Raw genomic sequence first — 26,981 nt, 5'->3', positions numbered from 1 at the left:
TGTGCCATGACCTCTTCATTCTAATCTTAGTTGATTTCATTCTCAATTTTCTTCATTCTTGTGTTTGGATCAATAAGTTCAGTGTGGAAAAGGAGAAGAAAGAAAGCAACACAGTTAAATTATTTAGGGTTAATTATATTTAGACCCTTATGAAAATATGAAGTGTAACTTCACCCCCAAAAAAGTTTGAAAATCACATTTCGAAAATTTTAATGGAAAAATGTTAATGTCAGCAAAAAAAGCTGCATAAATTTTTAATTGTATTTTGAATTTAATATTTTCATATAATATTTTTATATTTATAAGGGACGGGTGTTATATATATGAAGTCAAAATAGTATAAAATAAAGTATTGTTTTTTATTTATAGTCACCGGATAAGAAGTAATATTTATGAACGGAAAAATTAGTTATTTTTTAAAAAAAAATTTTATTTCCTATATATAGGATGAGGTTAATACTATTGTTGCATATAATTTTTGAAGCATTGGATCAAGTACTTGAACAAGAAATAAATGTGATAATGATGTTAACCTTGATCCATATATAGAAAGTAAAAAAAGCACAAAAAACTTATTAGTTTTTTCATTCATTTATGGCTATTTTCTCTCCATTGCCTATATCTGGGAGCAATGTTGTATTCACCTTTTTCATTTGATATATATTATAAGAAATTTTAAATAAGGGGTGAAATAGAAAATTTATATTTTTTTTTGTTGACGTTAGCATTTTCTATTTCAAATCTCAATTAAAGGGGATCAGTTGTAAACAGATAATTTTTCAGTGGAGTTTAAGTATAATTTTAAAATTTAATAGTGGAAAGTATAATATCGCATTTTTTAAAGGGGTAATTACAAGGTATTGTGTCAAACATGCTAAGATTACTACTCTTTGGGAAATGGCATGCTTAAGATTGAGCTTCCACCTAGTTAAAAAGCATGAAATCAAGTTGATATTATACCATGGGAATGCCCATTCTGGCTCCAAACAAGGTTAATCATCCAAGTTGTGGATATATCTTGCCAAAAGTCTTCAAGCCCTTTTAACAGAATTCTTGGCAGTTTGGCAACAAAGCTTGTTAGCTTACTGGTATCAAGTGCCAAATAGCAAGAAAAAAAAACCTTCAAATCCAATCCTCAACTATGACTAATCTTATCCTCAAATTTTCTACCCTGATACAAGGCAGTGTAGCAGACAGCTGAACCATCAGCACAAACTGTCTCCTCTCTTCTTTCAGGGCTCTGAGTTTTGGCAGCCAATAATGCAGTTTAGTCTCACGCGTTTCATTTCCACCATGAACTGCATTTTTAGTTAGTTCTCTAGCTCATATTTGCTTGTTCCACCAACCGAACCAATGACTCAACCACTTCTGACATGGGCGGCCTGAACTCAGGCTCCGGCTGCCACAACCATAATCAAATTAGTCATTAGGCAGTGTAGCAGACAGCTGAACCATCAGCACAAACTGTCTCCTCTCTTCTTTCAGGGCTCTGAGTTTTGGCAGCCAATAATGCAGTTTAGTCTCACGCGTTTCATTTCCACCATGAACTGCATTTTTAGTTAGTTCTCTAGCTCATATTTGCTTGTTCCACCAACCGAACCAATGACTCAACCACTTCTGACATGGGCGGCCTGAACTCAGGCTCCGGCTGCCACAACCATAATCAAACACGATTAGTCATTAACAAACTGCAACGAAATGAAATTATGGAATTTGATGGAACTATAGAATCAGTACCTGGACGCAAAGAGCAATTACATCAGCAAAACGGGAGAGAGACTTGACAGGATAAAGCCCATCTAGCGCAGGATCAACCATCTTAGCAAGAGCATCAATATCGTGGAGCTGAGGGGTTGCCCATCGAGCTAAAGATTGCTCCGTTCTTGGCCTTGAGCTGTGGCAGAAATGAACATTGATGAACTCTGTTAGGCTCAAATCACGGCATCCTGTCATATATATTCGACATGAGATCAGATGTACCTATCAAATGGTGTGCGTCCGCTAAGCAGTTCCAACATTACAACCCCAAAGCTGTATACATCACTCTTAATTGTATACTGACCAGACATGGAAACCTCAGGTGCATTGTAGCCAGATGCCTGCAAATGCTCCATGTTACTTATGGAAACACAATCCTATATATTTCCATCTACTGACTATCCAAGGATAATAAATGCCAAATTTACTTCAATTTTCCACAATGATATTGCTAGAAAAGAGAGATCAAAGACGTTAGCACTCTACCTGATCTAACGACTCATGGACCAGGCTTGCTAACCCACAATCGGAAAGATGAGCATTGAACTCCATGTCAACTAAAATGTTTGCTGATTTGAAATTCTTGTGGATAACTGATGGTGAACAAACTTCATGCAGATACCTGCAGAGAACGACCTGTTTAGAACAGGAGAATTGCTTGCTGAAATGAAACAGACTAATGAAATGAAATGAACAGCATGATCGATCTCTATGTCCATGAGTATCAAGCAAAGATAAACAGACTGATAAAGTCAAGAAACGAAAAAACGTCACACCAACAGGACAAGTAAGTTTATGAACTTACTCTAGTGCTCTAGCGGCCCCTAATGCAATCTTGACACGGTTATTCCATGTTAATGCCTTGCTTTGGTCATCCAAGAGATGCAGAAACTCATGTAGAGAACCATTTTGATGGAGCTCATAAACAAGCAAGTGTTGTTCATGCTCGGAGCAATATCCTATGAGCTCAGTGACATTTGGGTGACGCAACATGGAAATCTCCGACACAATGTCTATGAAATCTTTGGAATTGGACAGAAAAGGTGACTTGATTTTCTTCACAGCTAAAACCTGTATGTTATGAAGTATCTCAGGCAATTAATTACACAGTGGAAAGTGGAAAGAATTTTAAATGCTTGTTACGAGCATAGAATAGTATATTCAGTATGAAAATCAAATATTTTCGAGTATCTTCTATATCAACCAATTCTAAGTTGGACTGAAATTGTGCTCAAAAGCAGAAAGAGTGAAATACCTGAGCTCAAAGATGCATGCATAGACGAGCTAGAGCTCGACGACTATTAAGACCACAAGTATTTCTAGCTGAAAAATATGACCCATAGAAGGACACAGTACCTGCCCGTCATCCAATTGAGCCCGATAAACACGTCCAAGAGTTCCCTCGCCAATAAGGTTGTCAACAGAGAAACTATCGGTAGCTCTCTGCAAGTCCACTACTGAGTACAATTTGGCATTTATTGGACCTTTTTTGACTTTCTTGGGAGGAGGAACTGGCGGTACAAAAATATCATCATCGTCAAATGATTTAAGATCATCATCAACAGGAGGAGGTTTGAGATCTATCACAACAGGAGTTTCCATTGTGCCTGTCGTAGATGAACTTTGAACAGAGTTCATCCCTGTAGCGAAAAACAGAAGATGTTTCAAAACATTATAAACAACCGCATGTGATCTTACATATTTCTTCAGGAAATATACACATGAAGACAAAACTGGTAAGTACCTTGTGATTGTTGAGAAGCAGGAGGAGCAAAAGGCAGATTATCATGCTTCTCAATGTCTGCGGATGGCTTTCTTGATCGTCTCTTAACAATAAAAAGTGCTATTATTGCTCCAACAATTAAAACAGAGATAACAATTCCGGCTATGGCACCAGCTCCTATACCGGATTTGCTTCCACCACCGCCATTACTTTCACTACCTCCACTATGTAATGAGCTAGAAGTAGCTCCGGATTTTTCATTTTGGTTGGGCGGCCTCCTGGGAGGAGGAGTTCCAGGTGGCGGTGGAGGCGCAGACACATCCTTGAATAAATTACCACTCAATCTGCATTTGCAAGTATTAGGATAAAAACACAAAATTTCTTAAAGTACACACATTATGAGGAACTTACTGCAGGTGTATGCTCTTCAGTTGTTCTGGGATCCGTCCACTGAATTGGTTGTTTTCGATATTGCTGAAAATGATAGCATAAATCAACTCAGTTATCTTAGATGCATGCAATGAAGTACTTTAGGTGGCAATTTCCAAAATGGAACTCACAGATTTTCAAGTGGAAGATTACCAAGGACATCAATGTTTCCGGTAAACTTATTGTTCTGTAAATACCTGCAATATTATGCTGGTTTACCATGACCGTAAATTAGAAGGTAGAATCGTAAGACAAAATCCATTCTACTTACATATTCTTCATGCCAGTCAGGGATTGCAAACTCTGAGGAAGATCCCCGGTCATGCTATTAAAAGAGAAATCCCTGAAGCATAAAAAGAAATTATATAGCTTAAGATGAACCACAAGAGGGAAGAAATATAAAAGACGAAAGATCACATCCTCAGTCATGGGTAGAGTTGATCCATAAGAAGTGGATAACTAAGCAACCGCACCATACTCTTGAACCAAAACAAAACCAGGTACTTCTATCCCTTACAATGTGGAGAGAGCTGTAAGTGAGCCGAACGATATAGCCACTGGACCCTGGATTTGGTTGTGACTTACGTTTCTGCAATTGGAAAGAATCGTCACATTTTGATAGAATTCAAACCTGATGATGTTTTCTAGTTTCATGGGGTTGGGGGGCAAATTCAAGGCAGAGCATGACTAACAGGTATTTCAGAGAAGTCATCAGCGATATGGAATATGGAAGGCCAGCAGTGAAACCATTGCCAGCAAGGTTTCTGCATTTGAAGAGAACAGTGAGATGAGAAAAGAGACAAGATTGACATCAATCACTAATATCATACTAAAATGAAGCTTACAGTCTCTGCACGTTCGGAGGAAGTTGGTAAGGAATCTGGTTTCCGAGGTTATTGTTACTTATGTCGCTGCAAAGTGCAGGAGCAGATATCATCAAGAAAACTCGAAATAATTACTTAATAAACTTAGAGAACCGGGAGATCAGTTTGTTGTCTTACAAAGTAGTTACAGAAGTCAACTTATCGAGCTGGTATCCCATATTCCCGGAGAGTCCTAACCCTGATATATTTCTGATGAAATATACAGAAAAGTGAATCAGACTCCATGTAACAGTGAAGAGATCCGGATAAAACTATGAAGAATTGAAGGGTTCACATGAGATCACATTTCTGTTACTCTTGTGCCTGAGCATGTGATTCCCTTCCAGGACTCCCCACAAGGATCACCACCGCTTGCTTTCCAGTTTGTAAGTTGCTGAGGTGAATTCAAGCTGGTATACAGGATATTGAGAGCAGATGCTGTACATCCAAGTTGTTTTTGGCAAAATTACGGATTCAATTAACCCCAATTTACATCTACACATTAACTTCAACTAGCATTGCAACTGACATTAAAAACGCAAGCAGCAAGAGGGTGCTGAATATGCTTAAAACAGGTCAACTTTGAAGTGGAAACATGGCATTCTTATCACAAAAATGCATTGCCTTAACGACAGAAAGTAATTTTGCGGTTCATCTTCACCTCTTTAAGGAGTCTGAATATAACTCCATTGCATAACAAGAATCTAAACTACTTAAAATAAGACCTGAAAACTTCATTCCGTGAAATTTTCAGGTAATCATTTCCAAAAGGGATTTCTGTGCCATGCTCCCTTCACCATGGATCAAGTGAATGATCAGTTTATACCTAGAAATTCATTTTAACTTAACTAATCTATAAAAATAGGACTAAATGCTTATTTTCTTGGCCCAAGATTTCAAGTGATCATAGAAACAAAATGGTCTTGATGTTGAGCTATTCCAAATATCTGTAACCACAAAAAGGAGCCTAAAAAGCAAAACAACCGAATCATCATGAACTGAAAAAAGACTTGATAATCTTTACCACTTATACAGCTAACTCTCCGTCTCATCTCAGACATGGTTCTTTCCTCACAGAATAAGATAAGAACCAAACCCATAACCCACAAACCCATGAAAACATTAAATATTACTTGGCCAAATTCACGTACATGAACATATATACATACTGAAGAATGATAATGAAAAGGTATATGCTAAAAGAAAGCTCTGACCATCAGCTGGATCTGTGTCCGCATTGATGGAGCTCAGAATGCCGATGAAGACCGCCACCACCACCACTGCCACCTTTTTCACCATCTGTCTTGAGCCAACTCTTCAATCCAAAAGCCCACAAGGAAAAAGGCTTTACCTTTATCAATGTTAAGACCCTTTCTTAACTCTCTCTGTCTTAGGAAATTTCTCTGCAATCCATCTATATATATATCTCAATCATCAATTGTGATAATTAATTAATGTGAACCCCCAAAGAAACCAAATCTGATGAAAGACGATCTGCTTCGAGAATCCAAAACCATCACTTTTCTTCTTTCTATTCCCGATCGACATGCATGCCTTGAAATAGCTATACGTTGCAAGTATACATGTTCATTTTAATTTTATATTTCAACTGTCATACTATATTTGGACATTCTAAGAAGAACAAATTAAACTGCATGTAATGTTATGTTTTTTTAATGTAAACATGATTTTCTTGAAAGAACAAGTAAAATTAAGAAACGGGATTCTAGCTCATCTAATTTCCCGATTCTTTTGCATGCATGTAATTAGGATCGAATGGAATATATATTCAGATCTTTTAAAGATAATGCAGGTGTAGCATTCATATCAATATTACTACTAAATTTAACTACATGTTCTTGGTAGCTGTTATATATACAAGAGAAACTCACGGGACTCACATAAAAGACTTGCATCCCACTTTTCTTTTTCCTCTATATTCAATTCAACAAAATCATCGGATTGAATAGTTATATATATGCATACATAATACATACATATTTATTAGCACTATTTTTTATTATTTTTAACTCTTTTATTTCCGTCCACTACTTTCAATCTACCACTTCTTTCACGTGGAATGTGTTTAAATACAATTTTTGTACCCTATTTTTTGTATTTTGATACTTTGATCCTTTATTTTTGATTTTTTATAATTTTGATTTTTTTAGTGGTTGGAGTTTGCAAACATTGTTGAGAAAATGGGTTTAATTTATTTATATTTACTTCGAAATAAAGAGATCGGCAATGACTAATGGAACGTGTCCATAAGTGTCCTTATTGTGAAAAGAAATTTTTAGTTTGCAAGTTGTTGCCCAGAGATCAAATCCAAAACCAGTCAAATATTTTATTTGAATTTTATTTATATTCGAATATTCACAATTAAATATTCAAATTCAATAATATAAAAGCTAGTCTATTTATAAAATATTTCCTTTTATTAGAATCTGAAATTTTTATTCCTTTGAATAATATAATAGATTACATTTATTGAGTTGGAAATTTGAATATAATAAATGGCATTATTCGTATAAATCACCCAAGAAAATAAATAAAAAAAATAGTGACGTGATGAATATCAAATTAAATTAGCATTGTCTCCATCGTCATTGTTAGTAGAAGCCAGAAAATATTTATAATTCCACCAATTTTAGGTGATTATGAGCTATAAAATACAAAGATCGACTAGACTAGAGGAATGATAATGGATTTCGATTTGATTAGACTTGGATCCATTTTGTTTGGGGAGTGTTTTGATGTGTTAATCAAGTTTTTAGGTTTTAGTGTTATGGATTCGCTCCCGATCCAAACCCAATTTTTTAACCTTTTCATATATTTATACATACATAAAAGAATATGTGTGTATTTTATTTGTACTTACATATAAATCATAATCTTAATACTTTTACTAACTAAAATGATGCTATAAATATTTTATAGATACTTTAATGTATACATAAATAACACATATTTAAATATTTTAATATTTTAAAGTCTAAAACATGTACATATAAATTTATAAAAATAAATAACCTTGAATAATATTAGTCTCATATTTATAAAGTTATGATAGTATTTTTTTAATATTCAAAAAATATTTAACTGGGTCTATCGGGCCCAAGGTGCGTCGAGTTTTGGATCCAGTAATTTGTTGATGACTCGATTTCAGAATTTTGAAAAATCCACGTCAAACCTGATCCATTGTCATTCTTAATAATATCTTTGTATTGTTTGATACGTTGATCTTTTCTTCATTATGAAATTCTATTGATTGATTCTTATTTAAGTGGAAAGATTAAAATTTAATAATTGTAAGATTAAGATCTTATCTATAAATAAGTATGTATCTATTTTGATAATAATTAATAAGTAGTTTTTTTTTCTTCTGATTGAAACAATAATTAATTACGTAAAATAAATATATTAATTAATATGATAAATTACCTCCACACCTCCTGATTTGCCCTAATTATAATATATTTTATTTTTGTAAGAAGTTTGAAAATTCTTATTATGTTTATTGTAGAATTGCATAAATACATAAATACTCTTGAGTTTTTCAGTCAAAAAATCGTTTAGACAGACTCTATTCCTCGTCTCTTTCATTAATTCACTCTGGTTTAGACCGTCATCGTGGTTTGTCAACCATGACGTCATTTTCAACTCTGTATCCGTTCAATGTCTTCTTTTTCAATTTACTATTGTCTATTTTTTGTATATATGATTTTTTTGTAAATGATAATGTAAATATTCTGAAAAATTAAAATAGTTTTTGGAGAAGATTTCAAAATCCAAATATGAAATATCGCTGCTTAATCAGTGAGAAATTATTCGAGAGTTGAAACAGTAGTAAAAGAAAACATAAAATTGTTTTGATTTTGTCAATCCTCGTACCAAAGAAAAAATTTTAGCAAAAAATAAAAAAAAAATATGTAATAAGTTTACTTGGTACAACGGCTATATGCGGATTTAAATTCAAAAGGTTCCAACCGCGTCTCACACTATATAAATAGACCCATTGCCCGCCTACCCGCTTCCCCCTCCCCCTGTTTGCTGCTTTTTGCTGTAGTTTAATGGTTTAATCTTTTCTCTTCTAGTTTGATTCTGTAGTGCAATTTGAATTCAGTGTGATGTAGTTTGTGTATTGGTTTCAGTGAATTCTCTCTTTCTTTGTTGTGATTCTTGAAATTCTTTGTTGTGATTCTTGAAACTCTTGGGTGAAATTGATTCTTGGCATGTTCCAATGGAGACGCTGATTTACATTTGGATTAGGGTTTTTGCTTTCTTGCCGTGCTGACATTCTTTTTTCTCTTTGACTGGTAGTGGTTTTTGTTTTGATGGGCAAGATGACAAATATTTTTGTGCGCAAACTCTATTTTTGTTTATCTTCGATGGTTGCTTGTTTATGATTTTTGTCGTTATGATATCGACCTTCATTTTTTTCTCATTGGGATGGTGATTCATTTTTTGGGGATGTGGACTTCGTTTACGAGTTCACTGGTTCTTCTCGATTATGATTTTGTGTGTTAATAGAAGCCATTGTCCTTTTCGTGGCTGGAATTTATGGATTTGTTCCATTTCATCATCAATTCTGGATTTTTCAATCTGCTGTTTGGTGATTGGTGTTTCGATCTGGAATTGATTTTCTACTGTTTGATTAGTTTTCTTGATGCTTGGTCTCAAATGATTTGGTTGATGTAGTTGATATTTGGATGGTAAGTTGTACGCATTTATTGTGGAAAAAAAATTCTCTATGCATCACATTAATCATAATGGCCTTGACTCTTTCAAAAAAATTCTCTATGCATCACATTAATCATAATGGCCTTGACTCTTTCAACCAAATTGTGTTTACTTTATTTATCTTATTTAGTAATTGTTTGTGTTCATTCATCGGTTTGCTTGTTTGTGATATTTTGCTGTTAGGGATTTGGAGTTCATGTTTTTATTTTGTTGGCACTGTTTCTCATTGGAATGGTAATTCATTTTGGGAAGTGAACTTCACTTATCTTCCTAATCAATGGTTCTTCTTATTTATGATTTTCTGTGTGCTGATAGATGTGGGTGTTCTTTCTGTGATCCAATTTTAAGGTTTTGGTCTATTTTAATCCTTGGTCCTAACTGTTTATGTTGGTTTTGTTTCAATTGGGTGGTTGTTGTGATTGTTTTCTATTGTTTGGCTATATAACTGATGTGTGTTAATGGATGCTGTTGTTGTTTTTGTGACTTGAATATATGGTTTCTTCTGTATCAATCATCATAGCAGCTTTGTAATCTTTTTGTTGTTTGGTTTGGAATCAATTTTATATTGTTTGGTTACATTTGTTGATGTTTGATCTCAAATTATTCATTGTAGTGGATTTTTGGATGTTGAATTGTTTATTTGTTGTGGTTCCAATCTCTATGCACCGATTCAATCATATTGGCCTTGACTCTTTAAACCACAGTCTGTTTTACTTTATTTGTCTAATTAGTACTTGTTTATGCTGATCATATATTGCTATTTTTCTTTAGATGAGAATTAAGATTTGTTTCTGTTTCAACCTTCGGTTCTCGCAATTTCATTTTCTATTGTTTGGTTTTAATTGGTCTTGGTCTCATTTTGATTTTCTATTGTTTGGTTGGCTTACTTGGTGGTCGATCTCATTTAATTCAATGTGTAGTGGATTTTGAATGTGTAAACTCAAATGTTCACTTGTTGTGGTTCCAAATTGTGTTTATTTTATTTGTCTTATTAGTAATTGTTTATATCGGTTTGCTTGTTTGTGATATTTTGCAGTTAAGGTTTCGACATTCATTTTTTTATTTCGTTGGCAGTGTTTCTGATTGGATTAGAATGGTAATTCATTTTGGAAAGTGAACTTCACTTATCTTACTAATCAATGGTTCTTCTTGTTTACGATTTTGTGTGTGCTCACAGATCTCGGTGTTCTTTCTGTGATCCGATTTTATGGTTTTGTTCTGTTTTAATTCTTGGTCGTGACTGTTTGTGTTGGTTTTGCTTCAATTGGGTAGTTCAATATGTGTTTGTTTTCTATTGTTTGGCTATATGACTTATGTGTGTTAATGGATGCTGCTGTTGTTTTTGTGACTTAAATTTATGGTTTCTTGTGTATTATTCATCGATGCAGCTTTTTATTATTTTTGTTGTTTGGTTTAGAATCAATTTTCTATTGTTTGGTTACCTTTGTTGATGTTTGATCTCAAATTATTCAATGCAGTGGATTCTTGGATGTTGAATTGTTCATTTGTTGTGGTTCCAATTTCTATGCACCACTTCAATCATATTGGGCTTGACTCTTTAAACCACAGTGTGTTTTACTTTATTTGTCTAATTAGTACTTGTTTATGCTGATCATATATTACTATTTTTCTTTGGATGAGAATTAAGATTTGTTTCTGTTTCAACCTTCAGTTCTTGCAATTTCAATTTCTATTGTTTGGTTTTGATTTTCTATTGTTTGGTTAGCTTACTTGGTGGTTGATCTAATTTAATTCAATGTAGTGGATTTTGAATGTTTTGAACTGAAATATTCATTTGTTGTGGTTCCAAATTGTGTTTACTTTGTTTGTCTTATTAGTAATTGATCTTGATTAATTGATTGCTTGTTTATGATATTTTGCTGTTAAGGTTTTGGCCTTCATTTTTTTATTTCGTTAGTTGTGTTTCTCATTGGATTTGAACGGTAATTCATTCTGGGAAGTGAACTTCACTTTTCTTCCTAATCAATGGTTGTTACGATTTTGTGTGTGCTGATAGATGCCGGTGTTCTTTCAGTGATCCGATTTTATGGTTTTGTTCTGCTTTAATCTCGGTCATCATCATTTCACAGCCGTTTCATCACCAATTTTATGTGGCTGTAATATATGGAAAATGGTAACTGGAATGTTATTTTTCCATGGATGTTTCTGTCATATCTGCTTTTGCTCTTATCATCTCCAGTACGTATCTTCTTGCCATCAAGTTTGTGATGACAAACTTCATATTATGATGCAACAGTAGTATAGTATCTCCTCGCAATCGAGTTTGGGATGACAAGCTTAATGTTATGATGCAGCAGCAGTATACTATTTCCAATGGTGTGTATTTCTGTATTATTTTCAGTGGTGTATCAATTTGCTTGAGTTTTCTTATGGTTCTGATTAATTTTTAAATTCAGTAATTTATTTGTATCAGAGTCTTATCGGATTCACACCATCATCTTTCTATTAGCAGGAGAAATCATAGTTCGATATTGTATGTTTTCCTTCTTGGTTAGTTACTTTTTCAGGTTATGTTGGATAACAGAGACAATAAAGAACTTCCATTTCCTTTACATCTACATGGACTGAATGTTGTACAGCCAGGTAGTTAAACTATCGGGTGTACAGTTTGTGGAGCATGTTTCTCTTGCTTCCACCTTCTCTTGTTATCCTGAGTTTGTTGATAATGGTCCTCTTCACTTTTTCTGCATGTCTTTCCTCATATAATTTTCAATCTTTTAGTTGTTTATTTCCTGTGACTGCACAAAGAATTCTTGTATTCATACTTCTCTCAAGCGGTAACTACAAAAATAATTTCTTCAGCGTGTTTATTCAGCTCGAGTATAGTAACCGGGATTAGCTAGATGCCAGTTGTTAGGCATATAAATAGGTTGTATCATGCATTTAACAATTGCGATAGTTGGTTTGACAGTTTCAGTGAATAACTCTAGTATTTAGTTAATGTGCATGCTTCTCTCACGCGATGACCACAAACATCCTTTCTTTAGCATGTTTATATAGCTCCAGTGTGTAATGGGGACTACCTAGATGCCATTTTCTTGGGCACATATGAACAGGTTATATTCTGCATTTAACCGTTGCTATTAGTTGGTTTCACTGCTTTTTTAGTAATCCACTATACTATTTAGTTAATATATTTGATGAACTTAGCTTGGAGAAGAAGTTGCAAAGTGTGATTCTGAGAAGATAGTACGTGTCTTACTCTAGAAGTTGTTCAAAATGGTTAGTATCACCTTGCATCTCTTTAAAGACCTAACATGACTTAGTCCCTGCAATTTGTTATCCCAGTTTAGCTCGTAGAAGAAGCTGCAATAAGTAATCAGAGAAGTCAATAAGCATCTTGCTCAAGAAGTTGTTAAAACTGGCAGCCTTGCGTGTGTCTATCAAGAGACCTAAAGGGTGAAGATTGTTCGGTATCTACAATATCAGGTTTGCTTTTCTTGTCAACGCTTGAGTGTGATTATGAATATAAAGCATAAGTCTCTCGTCCGTATTTTTGCAGCATTCAAGATTGTATTCTCTCAGGTCGTATATATCTCTTACATCTTGATAAATGATGCTAAAAGTTCTACCTTAAAAGCTTAGTTTGTAAAAGAAGCTGGAATGAGTGATCTAGAGACGTGAATATGTGTTTTGCTTTAGAAGTGGTTCAAAGTGGCGGCCTCACCTTGTTTCACTACGAAGGCCTAAGTCGTGAAGAGTGCTCGGTGTCCGCAATCTCAGGTTTGCATTTCTTGTCAACTCTCATATGTGCTAATCTGAACCTCTTGTCATAGTTTGCAACACTCAAGATTTTATTAGCTAGGTGACAACAATATCTTACATCTTGATCAAATCATGCTAAAATTTTGCTTAAAAGCTTAGCTTGTCGAAAAGCTGCAATAGGATTTAGAGAAGTCAATATGGTCAAAATGTGGCAGCCTCACCTGGCGTATCTGTGAAGGCCTAAGGCATGAAGATTGCTCATGTGTCTATCAAGAGACCTAAAGGGTGAAGATTGTTCGGTATCCACAATATCAGGTTTGTTTTTCTTGTCAATTCTTCAGTGCGTTTGTGAATATAAAGCATAATTCTCTCATCCGTTATTTTGCAGCATTCAAGATTGTATTCTCTCAAGTGGTATATATCTCTTACATCTTGATAAATGATGCTAAAAGTTCCACCTTAAAAACTTATATATCTCTACGAAGGCCTAATTCGTGAAGACTGCTCGGTGTCCGCAATTTCAGGTTTGCATTTCTTGTCAACTCTCATATGTGCTAATATGAATCTCTTGTCTTACATAGTTTGCAACACTCAAGATTTTATTAGCTACGTGATAACAATATCTTACATCTTGATCAAATCATGCTAAAATTTTTGCTTAATAAGCTTAGCTTGTCGAAAAGCTGCAATAGGATTTAGAGAAGTCAATATGGTCAAAATGGCAGCCTCACCTGGCGTATCTCTGAAGACCTAAGGCGTGAAGATTGCTCGTGTGTTTATCAAGAGACCTAAAGGGTGAAGATTGTTCGGTATCCACAATATCAGGTTTGCTTTTCTTGTCAACTCTTGAGTGTGTTTGTGAATATAAAGCATAATTCTCTCGTCTGTATTTTTGCAGCATTAAAGATTGTATTTTCTCAGGTGGTATATATCTCTTACATCTTGATAAATGATGCTAAAAGTTCTACCTTTAAAAGCTTATATATCTCTACGAAGGCCTAAGTCGTGAAGACTGCTCGGTGTCCGCAATTTTAGGTTTGCATTTCTTGTCAACTCTGATATGTGCTAATATGAATCTCTTGTCTTACATAGTTTGCAACGCTCAAGATTTTATTAGCCACGTGATAACAATATCTTACATCTTGATCAAATCATGCTAAAATTTTTGCTTAATAAGCTTAGCTCGTCGAAAAGCTGCAATGGGATTTAGAGAAGTCAATATGGTCAAAATGGCAGCCTCACCTGGCGTATCTCTGAAGACTTAAGGAGTGGAAGATTGCTCGTGTGTCTATCAAGAGACCTAAAGGGTGAAGATTGTTCGGTATCTACAATATCAGGTTTGATTTTCTTGTCAACGCTTGAGTGTGATTGTGAATATAAAGCATAATTCTCTCGTCCGTATTTTTGCAGCATTCAAGATTGTATTCTCTCAGGTGGTATATATCTCTTACATCTTGATAAATGATGCTAAAAGTTCTACCTTAAAAGCTTAGTTTGTAGAAGAAGCTGGAATGAGTGATTTAGAGACGTGAATATGTGTTTTGCTTTAGAATTGGTTCAGTGTGGTGGCCTCACCTTGTCTCTCTACGAAGGCCTAAGTTGCGAAGACTGCTCGGTGTCCACAATTTCAGGTTTGCCATTTCTTGTCAACTCTCATATGTGCTAATCTGAATCTCTTGTCTGCATAGTATGCAACACTCAAGATTTTATTAGCCAGGTGACAACAATATCTTACATCTTGCTCAAAATCATGCTAAAATTTTTGCTTAATAAGCTTAGCTTGTCGAAAAGCTGCAATAGGATTTAGAGAAGTCAATATGGTCAAAATGGCAGCCTTACCTGGCGTATCTCTGAAGACCTAAGGCGTGAAGATTGCTCGTGTGTCTATCAAGAGACCTAAAGGGTGAAGATTGTTCGGTGTCCACAATATCAGGTTTGCTTTTCTTGTCAACTCTTCAGTGTGTTTGTGAATATAAAGCATAATTCTCTCGTCCGTTATTTTGCAGCATTCAAGATTGTATTCTCTCAAGTGGTATATATCTCTTACATCTTGATAAATGATGCTAAAGTTTCCACCTTAAAAGCTTATATATCTCTACGAAAGCCTAATTCGTGAAGATTGGTCGGTGTCCGCAATTTAAGGTTTGCATTTCTTGTCAACTCTCATATGTGCTAATATGTTTCTCTTGTCTTACATAGTTTGCAACGCTCAAGATTTTATTAGCCACGTGATAACAATATCTTACATCTTGATCATATCATGCTAACATTTTTGCTTAATAAGCTTAGCTTGTCGAAAAGCTGCAATAGGATTTAGAGAAGTCAATATGGTCAAAATGGCAGCCTCACCTGGCGTATCTCTGAAGACTTAAGGAGTGAAGATTGCTCGTTGTGTCTATCAAGAGACCTAAAGGGTGAAGATTGTTCGGTATCTGCAATATCAGGTTTGCTTTTCTTGTCAACGCTTGAGTGGTTTGTGAATATAAAGCATAATTCTCTCGTCCGTATTTTTGCAACATTCAAGATTGTATTCTCTCAGGTGGTATATATCTCTTACATCTTGATTAATGATGCTAAAAGTTCTACCTTAAAAGCTTAGTTTGTAGAAGAAGCTGGAATGAGTGATTTAGAGACGTGAATATGTGTTTTGCTTTAGAAGTGGTTCAAAGTGGCGGCCTCACCTTGTCTCTCTACGAAGGCCTAAGTTGCGAAGACTGCTCGGTGTCCACAATTTCGGGTTTGCATTTCTTGTCAACTCTCATATGTGCTAATCTGAATCTCTTGTCTGCATAGTATGCAACACTTAAGATTTTATTAGCCAGGTGACAACAATATCTTACATCTTGATCAAATCATGCTAAAATTTTTGCTTAATAAGCTTAGCTTGTCGAAAAGCTGCAATAGGATTTAGAGAAGTCAATATGGTCAAAATGGCAGCCTCACCTGGCATATCACTGAAGACCTAAGGCGTGAAGATTGCTCGTGTGTCTATCAAGAGACCTAAAAGGTGAAGATTGTTCGGTGTCCACAATATCAGGTTTGCTTTTCTTGTCAACTCTTCAGTGTGTTTGTGAATATAAGGCATAATTCTCTCGTCCGTTATTTTGCAGCATTCAAGATTGTATTCTCTCAAGTGGTATATATCTCTTACATCTTGATAAATGATGCTAAAAGTTCCACCTTAAAAGCTTATATATCTCTATGAAGGCCTAATTCGTGAAGACTGCTCGGTGTGTCCGCAATTTCAGGTTTGCATTTCTTGTCAACTCTCATATGTGCTAATATGAATCTCTTGTCTTACATAGTTTGCAACGCTCAAGATTTTATTAGCCATGTGATAACAATATCTTACATCTTGATCAAATCAAGCTAAAATTTTTGCTTAATAAGCTTAGCTCGTCGAAAAGCTGCAATAGGATTTAGAGAAGTCAATATGGTCAAAATGGCAGCCTCACCTGGCGTATCTCTGAAGACCAAAGGCGTGAAGATTTCTCGTGTCTCTATCAAGTGACCTAAAGGGTGAAGATTGTTCGGTATCTACAGTATCAGGTTTGCTTTTCTTGTGAACGCTTAAGTGTGATTGTGAATATAAAGCATAACACTCGTCCGTATTTTTGCAGCATTCAAGATTGTATTCTCTCATGTGGTATATATCTCTTACTTCTTGATAAATGATGCTAAAAGTTCTACCTTAAAAGCTTAGTTTGTTAAAGAAGCTGGAATGAGTGATTTAGAGACATGAATGTGTTTTGCTTTAGAAGTGGTTCAATGTGGCGGCCTCACCCCTACTCTCTATGAAGGCCTAAGTTGTGAAGACTGCTCGGTGTCCACAATTTCAGGTTTGCATTTCTTGTCAACTCTCATATGTGCTAATCTGAATCTCTTGTCTGCATAGCATGCAACACTCTAGATTTTATTAGCCAGGTGACAACAATATCTTACATCTTGATCAAATCATGCTAAAATTTTTGCTTAAAAGCTTAGCTTGTTGAAAAGTTGCAATAGGATTTAGAGAAGTCAATATGGTCAAATGGCAGCCTCACCTGGCGTATCTCTGAATACCTATGGTGTGTAGATTGCTCGTCGTCTGCCATTTCAGGTTTGCTTTTCTCGTTAACATGCGTATGTGTTTGCAAATTTAAGGCATAAAGTTCCTTGTCTGCATATTTTGCAGCATTCAAAATTCTCTTCTTCCAGGTGGTAACTATCTCTTACATTTTGATGAAATTATGTTAATCATACTACTTGGATATTGGTAAGTTAAATCAAACCTGCATTAATCTTTCGGATGTGTTTTCTTGCTTATGATTTATCATCCTCGGCTAGGACTTGGATGGAGTTGCAGTAAGCGACATTTTACTTCTGGAGTGTTTTATCAATATTGACTGTGTGCTTGAATTTTGTAGTTCATTAGGAACTTTTTTACTCCTTTGTAGGAAACTGCATCTGTGTGGTTCTAGGCCTTTGTAGAGGTGTACTATTATTGATCTCTATATTCCTAATTGCTTTATGTCTATTTATATATGTTTCTTCCTATGCACGTATGCCAACTTTTCTGCAGCTTTGCTTCAACAGAGAAAAGAGGTAAGTTCCCTAACACACTAAAGTTTCTTTCCAATGTTTTGATTTTAGTTGGATATAACTTTTTTTGGTTCCGATCTCTGTGCACGACTTCAATCATATTGGCCTTGACTCTTTAAATCACAGTCTATTTTACTTTATTTGTCTATTTAGTACTTGTTTATGTTGATCATATTTTCTTTGGTTGAGAATTAAGATTTGTTTAATTTTAATTGGTCTTGGTCTCATTTTGATTTTCTATTGTTTGGTTAGCTTACTTGGTGGTTGATCTCATTTAATTGAATGGTGGATTTTGAATGTTTAAACTGAAATGTTCATTTGTTGTGATTCCAAATCGTGTTTACTCTATTTTTCTTATTAGTAATTGTTTCTGTTGATTCATCGATTTGCTTGTTTATGATATATTTTGCTGTTAAGGTTTGGACATTCATTTTTTTATTTCGTTAGCAGTGTTTTTGAATCTGATTGGATTGGAATGGTAATTCATTTTGGGAAGTGAACTTCACTTATCTTACTAATCAATAGTTCTTCTTGTTTACAATTTTGTGTGCGCTTATAGATGTCGGTGTTCTTTTTGTGATCCGATTTTATGGTTTTGTTTCAATTGGGTGGTACAATATGTGATTGTTTTTTATTGTTGGCTATATGACTTATGTGTGTTAATGGATGTTGTTGTTGTTTTTGTGACTTGAATTTATGGTTTCTTCTGTATTAATCATCGGTGCAGCTTTTCATTCTTTTTGTTGTTTGGTTTGGAATCAATTTTCTATTGTTTGGTTACATTTGTTGATTTTGTATCTCAAATTATTCAATGTAGTGGATTTTTGGATGTTGAATTGTTAATTTGTCGTGGTTCCAATTTCTATGCATCACTTCAATCATATTGGCCTTGACTTTTTAAATCACAGTCTGTTTTACTTTATTTGTCTAATTAGTACTTGTTTATGCTGATCATATGTTGCTATTTTTCTTGGTTGGGAATTAAAATTTATTTCTGTTTCAACCCTGGTTCTCGCAATTTTAATTTCTATTGTTTGGTTTTAATTGGTCTTGGTCTCATTTTAATTTTCTATTGTTTGGTTAGCTTACATGGTGGTCGATCTCATTTAATTCAATGTAGTGGATTTTGAATGTTTTGAACAGAAATGTATATTTGTTGTGGTTCCAAATCGTGTTTACTCTATTTGTTTTATTAGTAATTGTTTATGTTGATTCATCGATTTGTTTGTTTATGATGTTTTTGCTGTTAAGGTTTTGGCATTCATTTTTTTATTTCGTTGGTAGTGTTTTTGAATCTGATTGGATTGGAATGTTAATTCATTCTGGGAAGTAAACTTCACTTATCTTCCTAATGAATGGTTCTTCTTGTTTACAATTTTGTGTGTGCTCATAGATGTCGGTGTTCTTTCTGTGATCCGATTTTATGGTTTTGTTCTGTTTTAATTCTTGGTCGTGACTGTTTATGTTGGTTTTGTTTCAATTGGGTGGTTCAATATGTGATTGTTTTCTATTGTTTGGCTATATGACTTATGTGTTTTAATGGATGCTGTTGTTATTTTTGTGTCTTGGATTTATAGTTTCTTCTGTATTAATCATCGGTGCAGCTTTTCATTCTTTTTGTTGTGTTTAGTTTGGAATAAATTTTCTATTGTTTGATTACATTTGTTGATATTTGATTTCAAATTATTCAATGTAGTGGATATTTTTGGATGTTGAATTGTTCATTTGTTGTGGTTCTAATTTCTATGTGCCACTTCAATCATATTAGCCTTGACTCTTTAAACCCCAAGCTTTTTTACTTTATTTGTCTATTTTTCTTTGGATGAGAATTAAGATTTGTTTCTGTTCAAACTCTCGGTTCTCGCAATTTAAATTTCTATTGTTTGGTTTTAGTTGGTTTTGGTCTCGTTTTGATTTTCTATTGTTTGGTTAGCTTACATGGTGGTCGATCTCATTTAATTCAATGCAGTGCATTTTGAATGTTTTGAACTAGAATGTTTATTTGTTGTGGTTCAAAATTGTGTTTACTTTATTTGTCTTATTATTAATTGTTTATCTTGATCCATTGATTGCTTGTTTATGATATTTTGCTGTTAAGGTTTTGGCATTCATTTTTTTATTTCGTTAGCTGTGTTTGTGATTGGATTTGAACGGTAATTCATTTCAGAAAGTGAACTTCACTTATCTTCCTAATCAATGGTTCTTCTTGTTTACAATTTTGTGTGTGCTCATAGATGCCGGTGTTCTCTGTAATTCGATTTTATGATTTTGTTCTGTTTTAATCCCCGGTCGTGACTGTTTATGTTGGTTTGGTTTCAATTGAATGGTTTGATTGATTTCTATTATTTGGCTATTTGACTTGTGTGTGTTAATGGATGCCGCCGTTGTTTTTTGTGACTTGAATTTATGATTTCTTCTGTATTAATCATTAGTGTAGCTTTTTAATCTTTTTGTTGTTGGGTTTGGAGTCAATTTTATATTGTTTGGTTACTTTTGTTGATGTCTGTTTATTCAATGTAGTGGATTTTTGGATGTTGAATTGTTCATTTGTTGTGGTTCCAATCTCTATGCACGACTTCAATCATATTGGCATTGACTCTTTAAATCACAGTGTGTTTTACTTTATTTGTCTATTTAGTACTTGTTTATGCTGATCATATGTTGCTATTTTCTTTAGTTGAGAATTAACATTTGTTTCTGTTTCAACCCAGGTTCTCGCAATTTCAATTTCTATTGTTCGGTTTTAATTGGTCTTGGTCTCATTTTAATTTTCTATTGTTTGGTAGCTTACTTGGTGGTTGATCTCATTTAATTGAATGGTGATTTTGAATGTTTAAACTGAAATGTTCATTTGTTGTGGTTCCAAATAGTGTTACTCTATTTGTCTTATTAGTAATTGTTTATGTTGATTCATTAGTTTGCTTGTTTATGATATTTTGCTGTTAAGATTTTGGCATTCATAATCTAGTAAATAATTTTATTATTATATTAATTGAATAGTTTAATATTTTTATTATTAAAAGATGTAATTTTATATAAAAATTTAAGAAAATAATTTAAATTTGAGTTAAAAGATCGATATAAGCAATAGGATGTAGGGTTTAGGGTTTATATTGATTTTTTAACTCAAATCTAAATTATTTTATTAAATTAAATCTCTATATAAAATTACATCTTTTAATATTAAAAATATTAAATTATTCAATTAATATATTAACAAAATCAATTACTAGATTATGAGTATAAAATTAATAAAATTAATATAATGAGTATACTCTATTTTTATTTATAATTATATTTTACTAAAATTAATAAATAATAATTCAAAATAATTTATACATTATATAAATCATATCAGAATTTATAAAATAAAATTTAGTTATTAATGATATTTTAAATTATTAATTTTTTTTTTAAGAAATTATCCCTTTTGCAATCCTACCACTGTGCCCACCCTCTACTCTTGCCTGTGCCCTCGCCCCCGCCGCCCCTTTGCAGCCCTACGGTCTCACCCAACGGTCCGCCATCAAAATATGTACATAAATGTATAAATATATATAATTAAATATTTCCAATTATTACACATTTATAAATTTATATTATAAATATACATATATGTATAATTTATTAATTTTAGTAAAATTTAGTTATAAACAAAAATAGAGTATAAACTTTTTAATTTTAAGAATTTAAAATAATTTATACAAATGTGATAATTTTTTAATTTAAATTATAACTTAGTAACTAATATTTATTAATATATTAATTGAATAATTTTTAGCATTTCAATTTTAAAGAGATCTAATTTTATATAGAGATTGAAGAATAAAAATTAATGAAATAATTTAAGTTTAAATTATAAATTTGTATAAATGATAAAAAAAAATATAGAGGGGCATATTATTCATTCCCATAAATATTACGTTAACAACCCTTCTATCTTTTGGTAATTATAGAAACACCCTTGAGGGCATTTCTGTTACTGAAAAATTAAATTAGAGTTTGACCGGGTCTATAAGGTTATTTTTTATTTTTAAAGGCTGCTATGGGTGGTTTTTGTAATTTTTAAAAAGGTAATGGTGGTTTGTGTAAAAGGACAATAGATCAGGAGGTGTGAATGTAATTATCCATGAAAAATCTATGGGATCATATTACTCATCCCATATACATTATTTTGACACCCCCTCTGCCTTTAGGTAATTATAGAAACACACTCTGAAGACATTTCTATCCTTGAAAATTTGTATTTAAATTTGATCAAATCAATAGGGGTATTTTGGGATTTTAAAGGTTGTTAGGGGTGGTTTCTATAATCTTTGAAACGGCAGGGGTGGTTTGTGTAAAAAGACAACAGATGGGGGGTGTAAATGTAATTATCCGTTATTAGTTGTCATAAAACTATTGAAATCTTTTTGTATTATTAAAATTCAGGAAGACATAAGACATTTATTGTAAGTTATTATCAGTAATTTTAATTAATTTAAGTGTAATTTAACATTACGTGGGATTAATTTAACTTATCGCTATATTTCTATATTCACTGCAACTGTTTTAAAATTCACTGTATATTAGAATTATTAGTCAATCTTTCATATTTTAATTTAGTTTGTTTGAGTAGGTTGCTTGTATCTTGCTAAATGCTTGGACGGGTGGGATTGCGAGATTTAAATGAAGTGAATTTATTGCTTTAAGTTTCAAAAAATGAGCAGTGGTACGAAACTTTTGTCACTTCTCACTAAATTATTTAACTGAATGGTTTTTAATGACCATCAATTTTCTTTTCATCCAATTGCTTCATTTTGCACTTCTTGTAAATGTTTTTTTTTCCTAGTGGTCATTTTCTTATTTAATTTTTTGAATAATATATTCCAAATTATAATATTGTCCGTATATATTTTTATTCTCCAAATTTTATTTTAGAAAAATAAATTCAAGCTCAAGCTCCACAGTGCCGAAGTAAGACCCTGTCAAGCCCATGCGTCTGACAACGCTTGGCTTTGTTCTTAGCCCTTTGACTATCAACCCATTGGTTTAAGTGGTCCATTAGTTGACGAGGCTTAGCTCTCTCAACTCTTTCTTTTTTGCCAAGACCAGATAATATTTCTTTCAAAAATTTCTATTGCTTTTATCTTTATGTTTGTTTCACAGTATTTTATTCAAGCTCTTAGGATAAATAAAGAAGTTTCCATTTAAATATTGATGAAATTTATGATTATATAAATGTAGGTTTGAATTTTCAGAAAATGGATAAATTTATTATTAAGAATCTGCAAAATTTAGTAGGATCTTTTTGTTGTTAGAATAAGTGACCAGAAAATCAATTAGATTGGCTACTTTGTAATTTATTTAAGTAATTTTTTTTTATTTTGTAATATTGAATTAAATGAATAAGAGTAAGTATTCATTTGGCCTTACTTTGTTGTTCTTACTCATGTAATTTTTATATACTACAACAAAGTCCACAGATCACTAACAACCAATAAAGTTGGGTTACGCATTTGATGATAACTATGAAACTAACTGTCGGGGGTTAGATTTTAAATATTCCAAATTGAGAACCCCCGAGAATGGGCATTGAAGGTTCTATTGAGACTTGCACTAAATATAGCGTCCATATAATTCATGTCGTGTTTCATCGGCGACAGAAGTATGACGTCTATGCTATTTTAGTGGTAACAAAGGTTTTCAAAAACGTCTATGAAGATGACCATTTTTTATAAGTCTTGTTTCAGTGCAGTCAGAACGTCTATGAAGATTAGTGAGTTCCAAGAGAGGATCCGTCGCCTATCATGAGATGATAGCGATCTCCTATGCGTTCTGATGAGTGTTGTGCTCCGAGAGTTTGTGGCCACAGTGGGTGATCAAATAGGAAAGTGCTTTTCTATGTTGATCAAGTGAATAAACATAATCAGAATATTAAACATAGATGTCTAGTCTAGGATGGGAACGATGACCAATTCCATGCCCTAGACTAGGATCAGGAGATGGCTGATAGAAGGACCGTACCGTATGGCACTCGGTAGCATTAAGGTTCACACCATGTTCACCTATTCTCTAGTACCATGGACCATTGCTAGACTACCACCTATAGTAACAAGTGCTTTCGGATTAAGTCTAGTTGAGGGTGTACCTATAATTTATGTATTGACACAAACCCAAGTCTAGTTGAGGGTGAACCTACAAAATCATACAAAACATCACTCAAGAAAGTAATAGAATTACTTATGAATTAATTCTAGAATAAATGAATTAATTCGAGAGATTAAATATGGTCATTAAATGGGAGAACCCATGTGATGGGAACCCCATGATAATTAATGAAATTAATTATATTTGAGTTAGATTTAATTTATTTACAAGATCAATTTAATTGAACCGAATGAATTAATTAATAGGATCAATTAATTAGAGCTTTGACTTTGTAATTTAATGAAATTAAATAAATTGGGTTAGACTCAATTATTTGATGGATTAATTAATTGGACTATAAGCTATGATTTATTTAATAAGATCAAATAAATTCTATGAAGACCCAAATGTCCTATATGTGCTTTTTCTTTAATTTGGGCCATTTCTCCCATTGGTCAATTTTGCCAGCAAGAAAGTAAATTTTTTATCATGTATTTTATGCAGTTTGGGTCTTATAACTTTTAATTTCTCACAATTTTGGTCCATTAAATTGACTAATGAGAACAAAATTCTAATTTTGTTTTTTTAAAAAAAAAAGAACCTGTCCGGGGCTTTTTTCAGACAACATTTGTAAACTCCAACGACTGAATTACTAAAATTTAAAAAGTTTTAAAATTTATTTACAATTCTAAAAAAATAAAGAATTAAAATATCAAAATAAAAAGAAAAATCGACAAAATTTGCATTCAATCCCTAATGTAAAAGACAAATGAGATGTCTAGAAGACTATAACTTCCTTAAAAAAGCCTAATGTAAAAGACAAATGAGATGTCTAGAAGACTATAACTTCCTTAAAAAAGGACAAACTGAAACATTGAACACCACATCTCTAAGTTGAATTATTCGTGAACCTGTTTTATTTTTATTTTTCAGTGGATGGATTTTATATAAGTTTGTGTAATTGTATTTTATATTAAGGCCAAATTAATATACTTTTAATAAGTATACATATAAACAAATATATTTTCGCTACTATTTTAAAAATTGAAAATTGAAAATGAAAACATAAACAAAAAGTCTTAAATCACTAGAAGAACTACTATCGTTAAAATCGAAAAAATATGACAAATACTAAATAACTACCGCTACGCAATAGGTATTAAACATTGCTTCTGCAAACAAGGCCAAAACATTAGCCACGGACCCACAACTAAACACTATAGCCAAAATTTAATTTTTTTGTATCGTTTTTATGGGGTGGATAATATTATTTTATCATAAATTTAATTATAATTATTATAATATAGGGAATAATTAATTTTGCAAATAATTCAATAAGGAAGTAAGTTTTGGTGAGAATACAAAGGTTCAGTGTCTTTAATATTTTGGTTAGGATTATGTAGTGTAATAATCAGACATAAGAAGAGTAGTTATTAGTGGGCATCATCGCTCTCCTACGTAACCATTTTGTTTTCCTTTAAATGATTGACACTTGTGCGTATTCCCCATCGCAAGTTCATTTATCTCTTATCACCATGTTCGATTAGATTTTATTTTATTTTTTTAATTTTAATTTTAGATTAATATACTTAGACCCCCAAAAATATAAAATTACACTTTCTCCCAGTGAAGTTTCAAAATTATACTTATACCTCATTTAAAAATTCACCGTTTGCTCCTAACTCCTTTTCATTAGAGTTTGAATTGAAAATGTTGACGTCAGAATAAAAATTATAAATTTTTTATTTTACCCTTTATTCAGTATTTTTATCTAATGTTTTATACTTATAAGGGGATAAATGTGTAATTGTAATAAAATATTATTTTTAAATTATAGTTATTGGATAAAAAGTAATCGTTTATAAATGAGAAAATAAGTTATTAATTGTTCTGTACCCTTTACTTCCTATATAAGAAGTGAAGTGAACACTATTATTGTATAGATTTCTTGGCTCAAAAATAATTTTTCTATCAAAAGCATATGAATACATCAAAGAAAACATCTAATTAATTATACAGAGATTTTTACTATTTTTTATAATAAAAAATAATTTTACCATTCAATTAATACAATTCCCGACATAAATAAAATTTAAATATAAAATATTCGTATGATAAATTGTCATGTCAATGCTCAAGTCATGTAGAGTGTGAATAAGAGCAGCGCGAAAGACAAAAGCATGAAGCATATGCGCAAACTGTTAAAAAACAAATAAAAGTGGAAAGAATTATTATACACTATCGAAAATAAAAACAAGAAATATTAACGATAAAAATTCGTTAATTATATTAAAAAAAACCATTAGTAGAAATAATTAATGTTAAAAAATTATATAATTATTATTAATAATTACTAGTTATTTATAATGACAACTTATTCAAAATCTTTGTTACTAATAAATAAATTCTTAAAAGAATAAATTACACTAACACCCTTAAAATTATATCTAATTCCATAGTATTTCTTGTCATTTATAAAATTATAAATACACACATTAAAATAATAATTGTAGTTGAAGGTGCATCCCTAAATTTTATATAAGCAACCCACCAAGTACATTGCACTACATCTCATTAGGTGTTGTAATTTTATAAGAAGTAAAGGGTGCTTCTATAATTAAGTTTAATGTGAATGGATTTTTTGATATAATTTTTCCTTCATAAAAAATTATAAAACGACAAAATTAAAATTATCATCACTTAATATATTATATGTATTCACTAGCCACTAATATTATTTTCTTTGTCGTAAGTAACTTTTTAATGCAGCTTCATACGAGCCTACGATGCAAGGTATTATTTACTATAATTTTATATTAATTTTATTATTTTTTTTGAAAAATGCATCGCGTTAAAAAGAGGAGATACTGGACGTATAAACCACTCAACGGCCACAACTAACTTGGGACGCATGTCTGCATCACTATATAATATATAGTGTATTAAATTATTTTGATACTATTAAAAATTTAATAAAGCAAATTAGAAGCACAAGAACACTAAAAAGAAAAAAAAGGAGAAAGAAGAAG

General features: G+C 32.5%; 1 protein-coding gene across 1 annotated transcript; it reads right to left on the bottom strand.

The window, feature by feature from the left end:
• On the bottom strand, positions 1,447-6,391 carry LOC105162764 (protein STRUBBELIG-RECEPTOR FAMILY 6-like). Its single transcript, XM_011080887.2, has 16 exons — positions 5,988-6,391; positions 5,079-5,211; positions 4,912-4,983; positions 4,756-4,821; positions 4,603-4,674; positions 4,428-4,499; positions 4,182-4,253; positions 4,042-4,107; positions 3,893-3,955; positions 3,503-3,825; positions 3,115-3,398; positions 2,564-2,829; positions 2,245-2,380; positions 1,981-2,099; positions 1,738-1,894; positions 1,447-1,648 (listed from the first exon to the last, which is right to left on the bottom strand). The coding sequence occupies exons 1-16, from the start codon at positions 6,070-6,072 to the stop codon at positions 1,568-1,570; spliced, it is 2,067 nt and encodes a 688-aa protein (XP_011079189.1). The 5' UTR covers positions 6,073-6,391; the 3' UTR covers positions 1,447-1,567.

Source organism: Sesamum indicum, linkage group LG1 (genome assembly GCF_000512975.1).
Source record: "Sesamum indicum cultivar Zhongzhi No. 13 linkage group LG1, S_indicum_v1.0, whole genome shotgun sequence".
Taxonomy (NCBI): Eukaryota; Viridiplantae; Streptophyta; class Magnoliopsida; order Lamiales; family Pedaliaceae; genus Sesamum; species Sesamum indicum.
The sequence above is the reverse complement of the archived record's forward strand: the minus strand, read 5'-3'. Positions and strand labels throughout refer to the sequence as shown.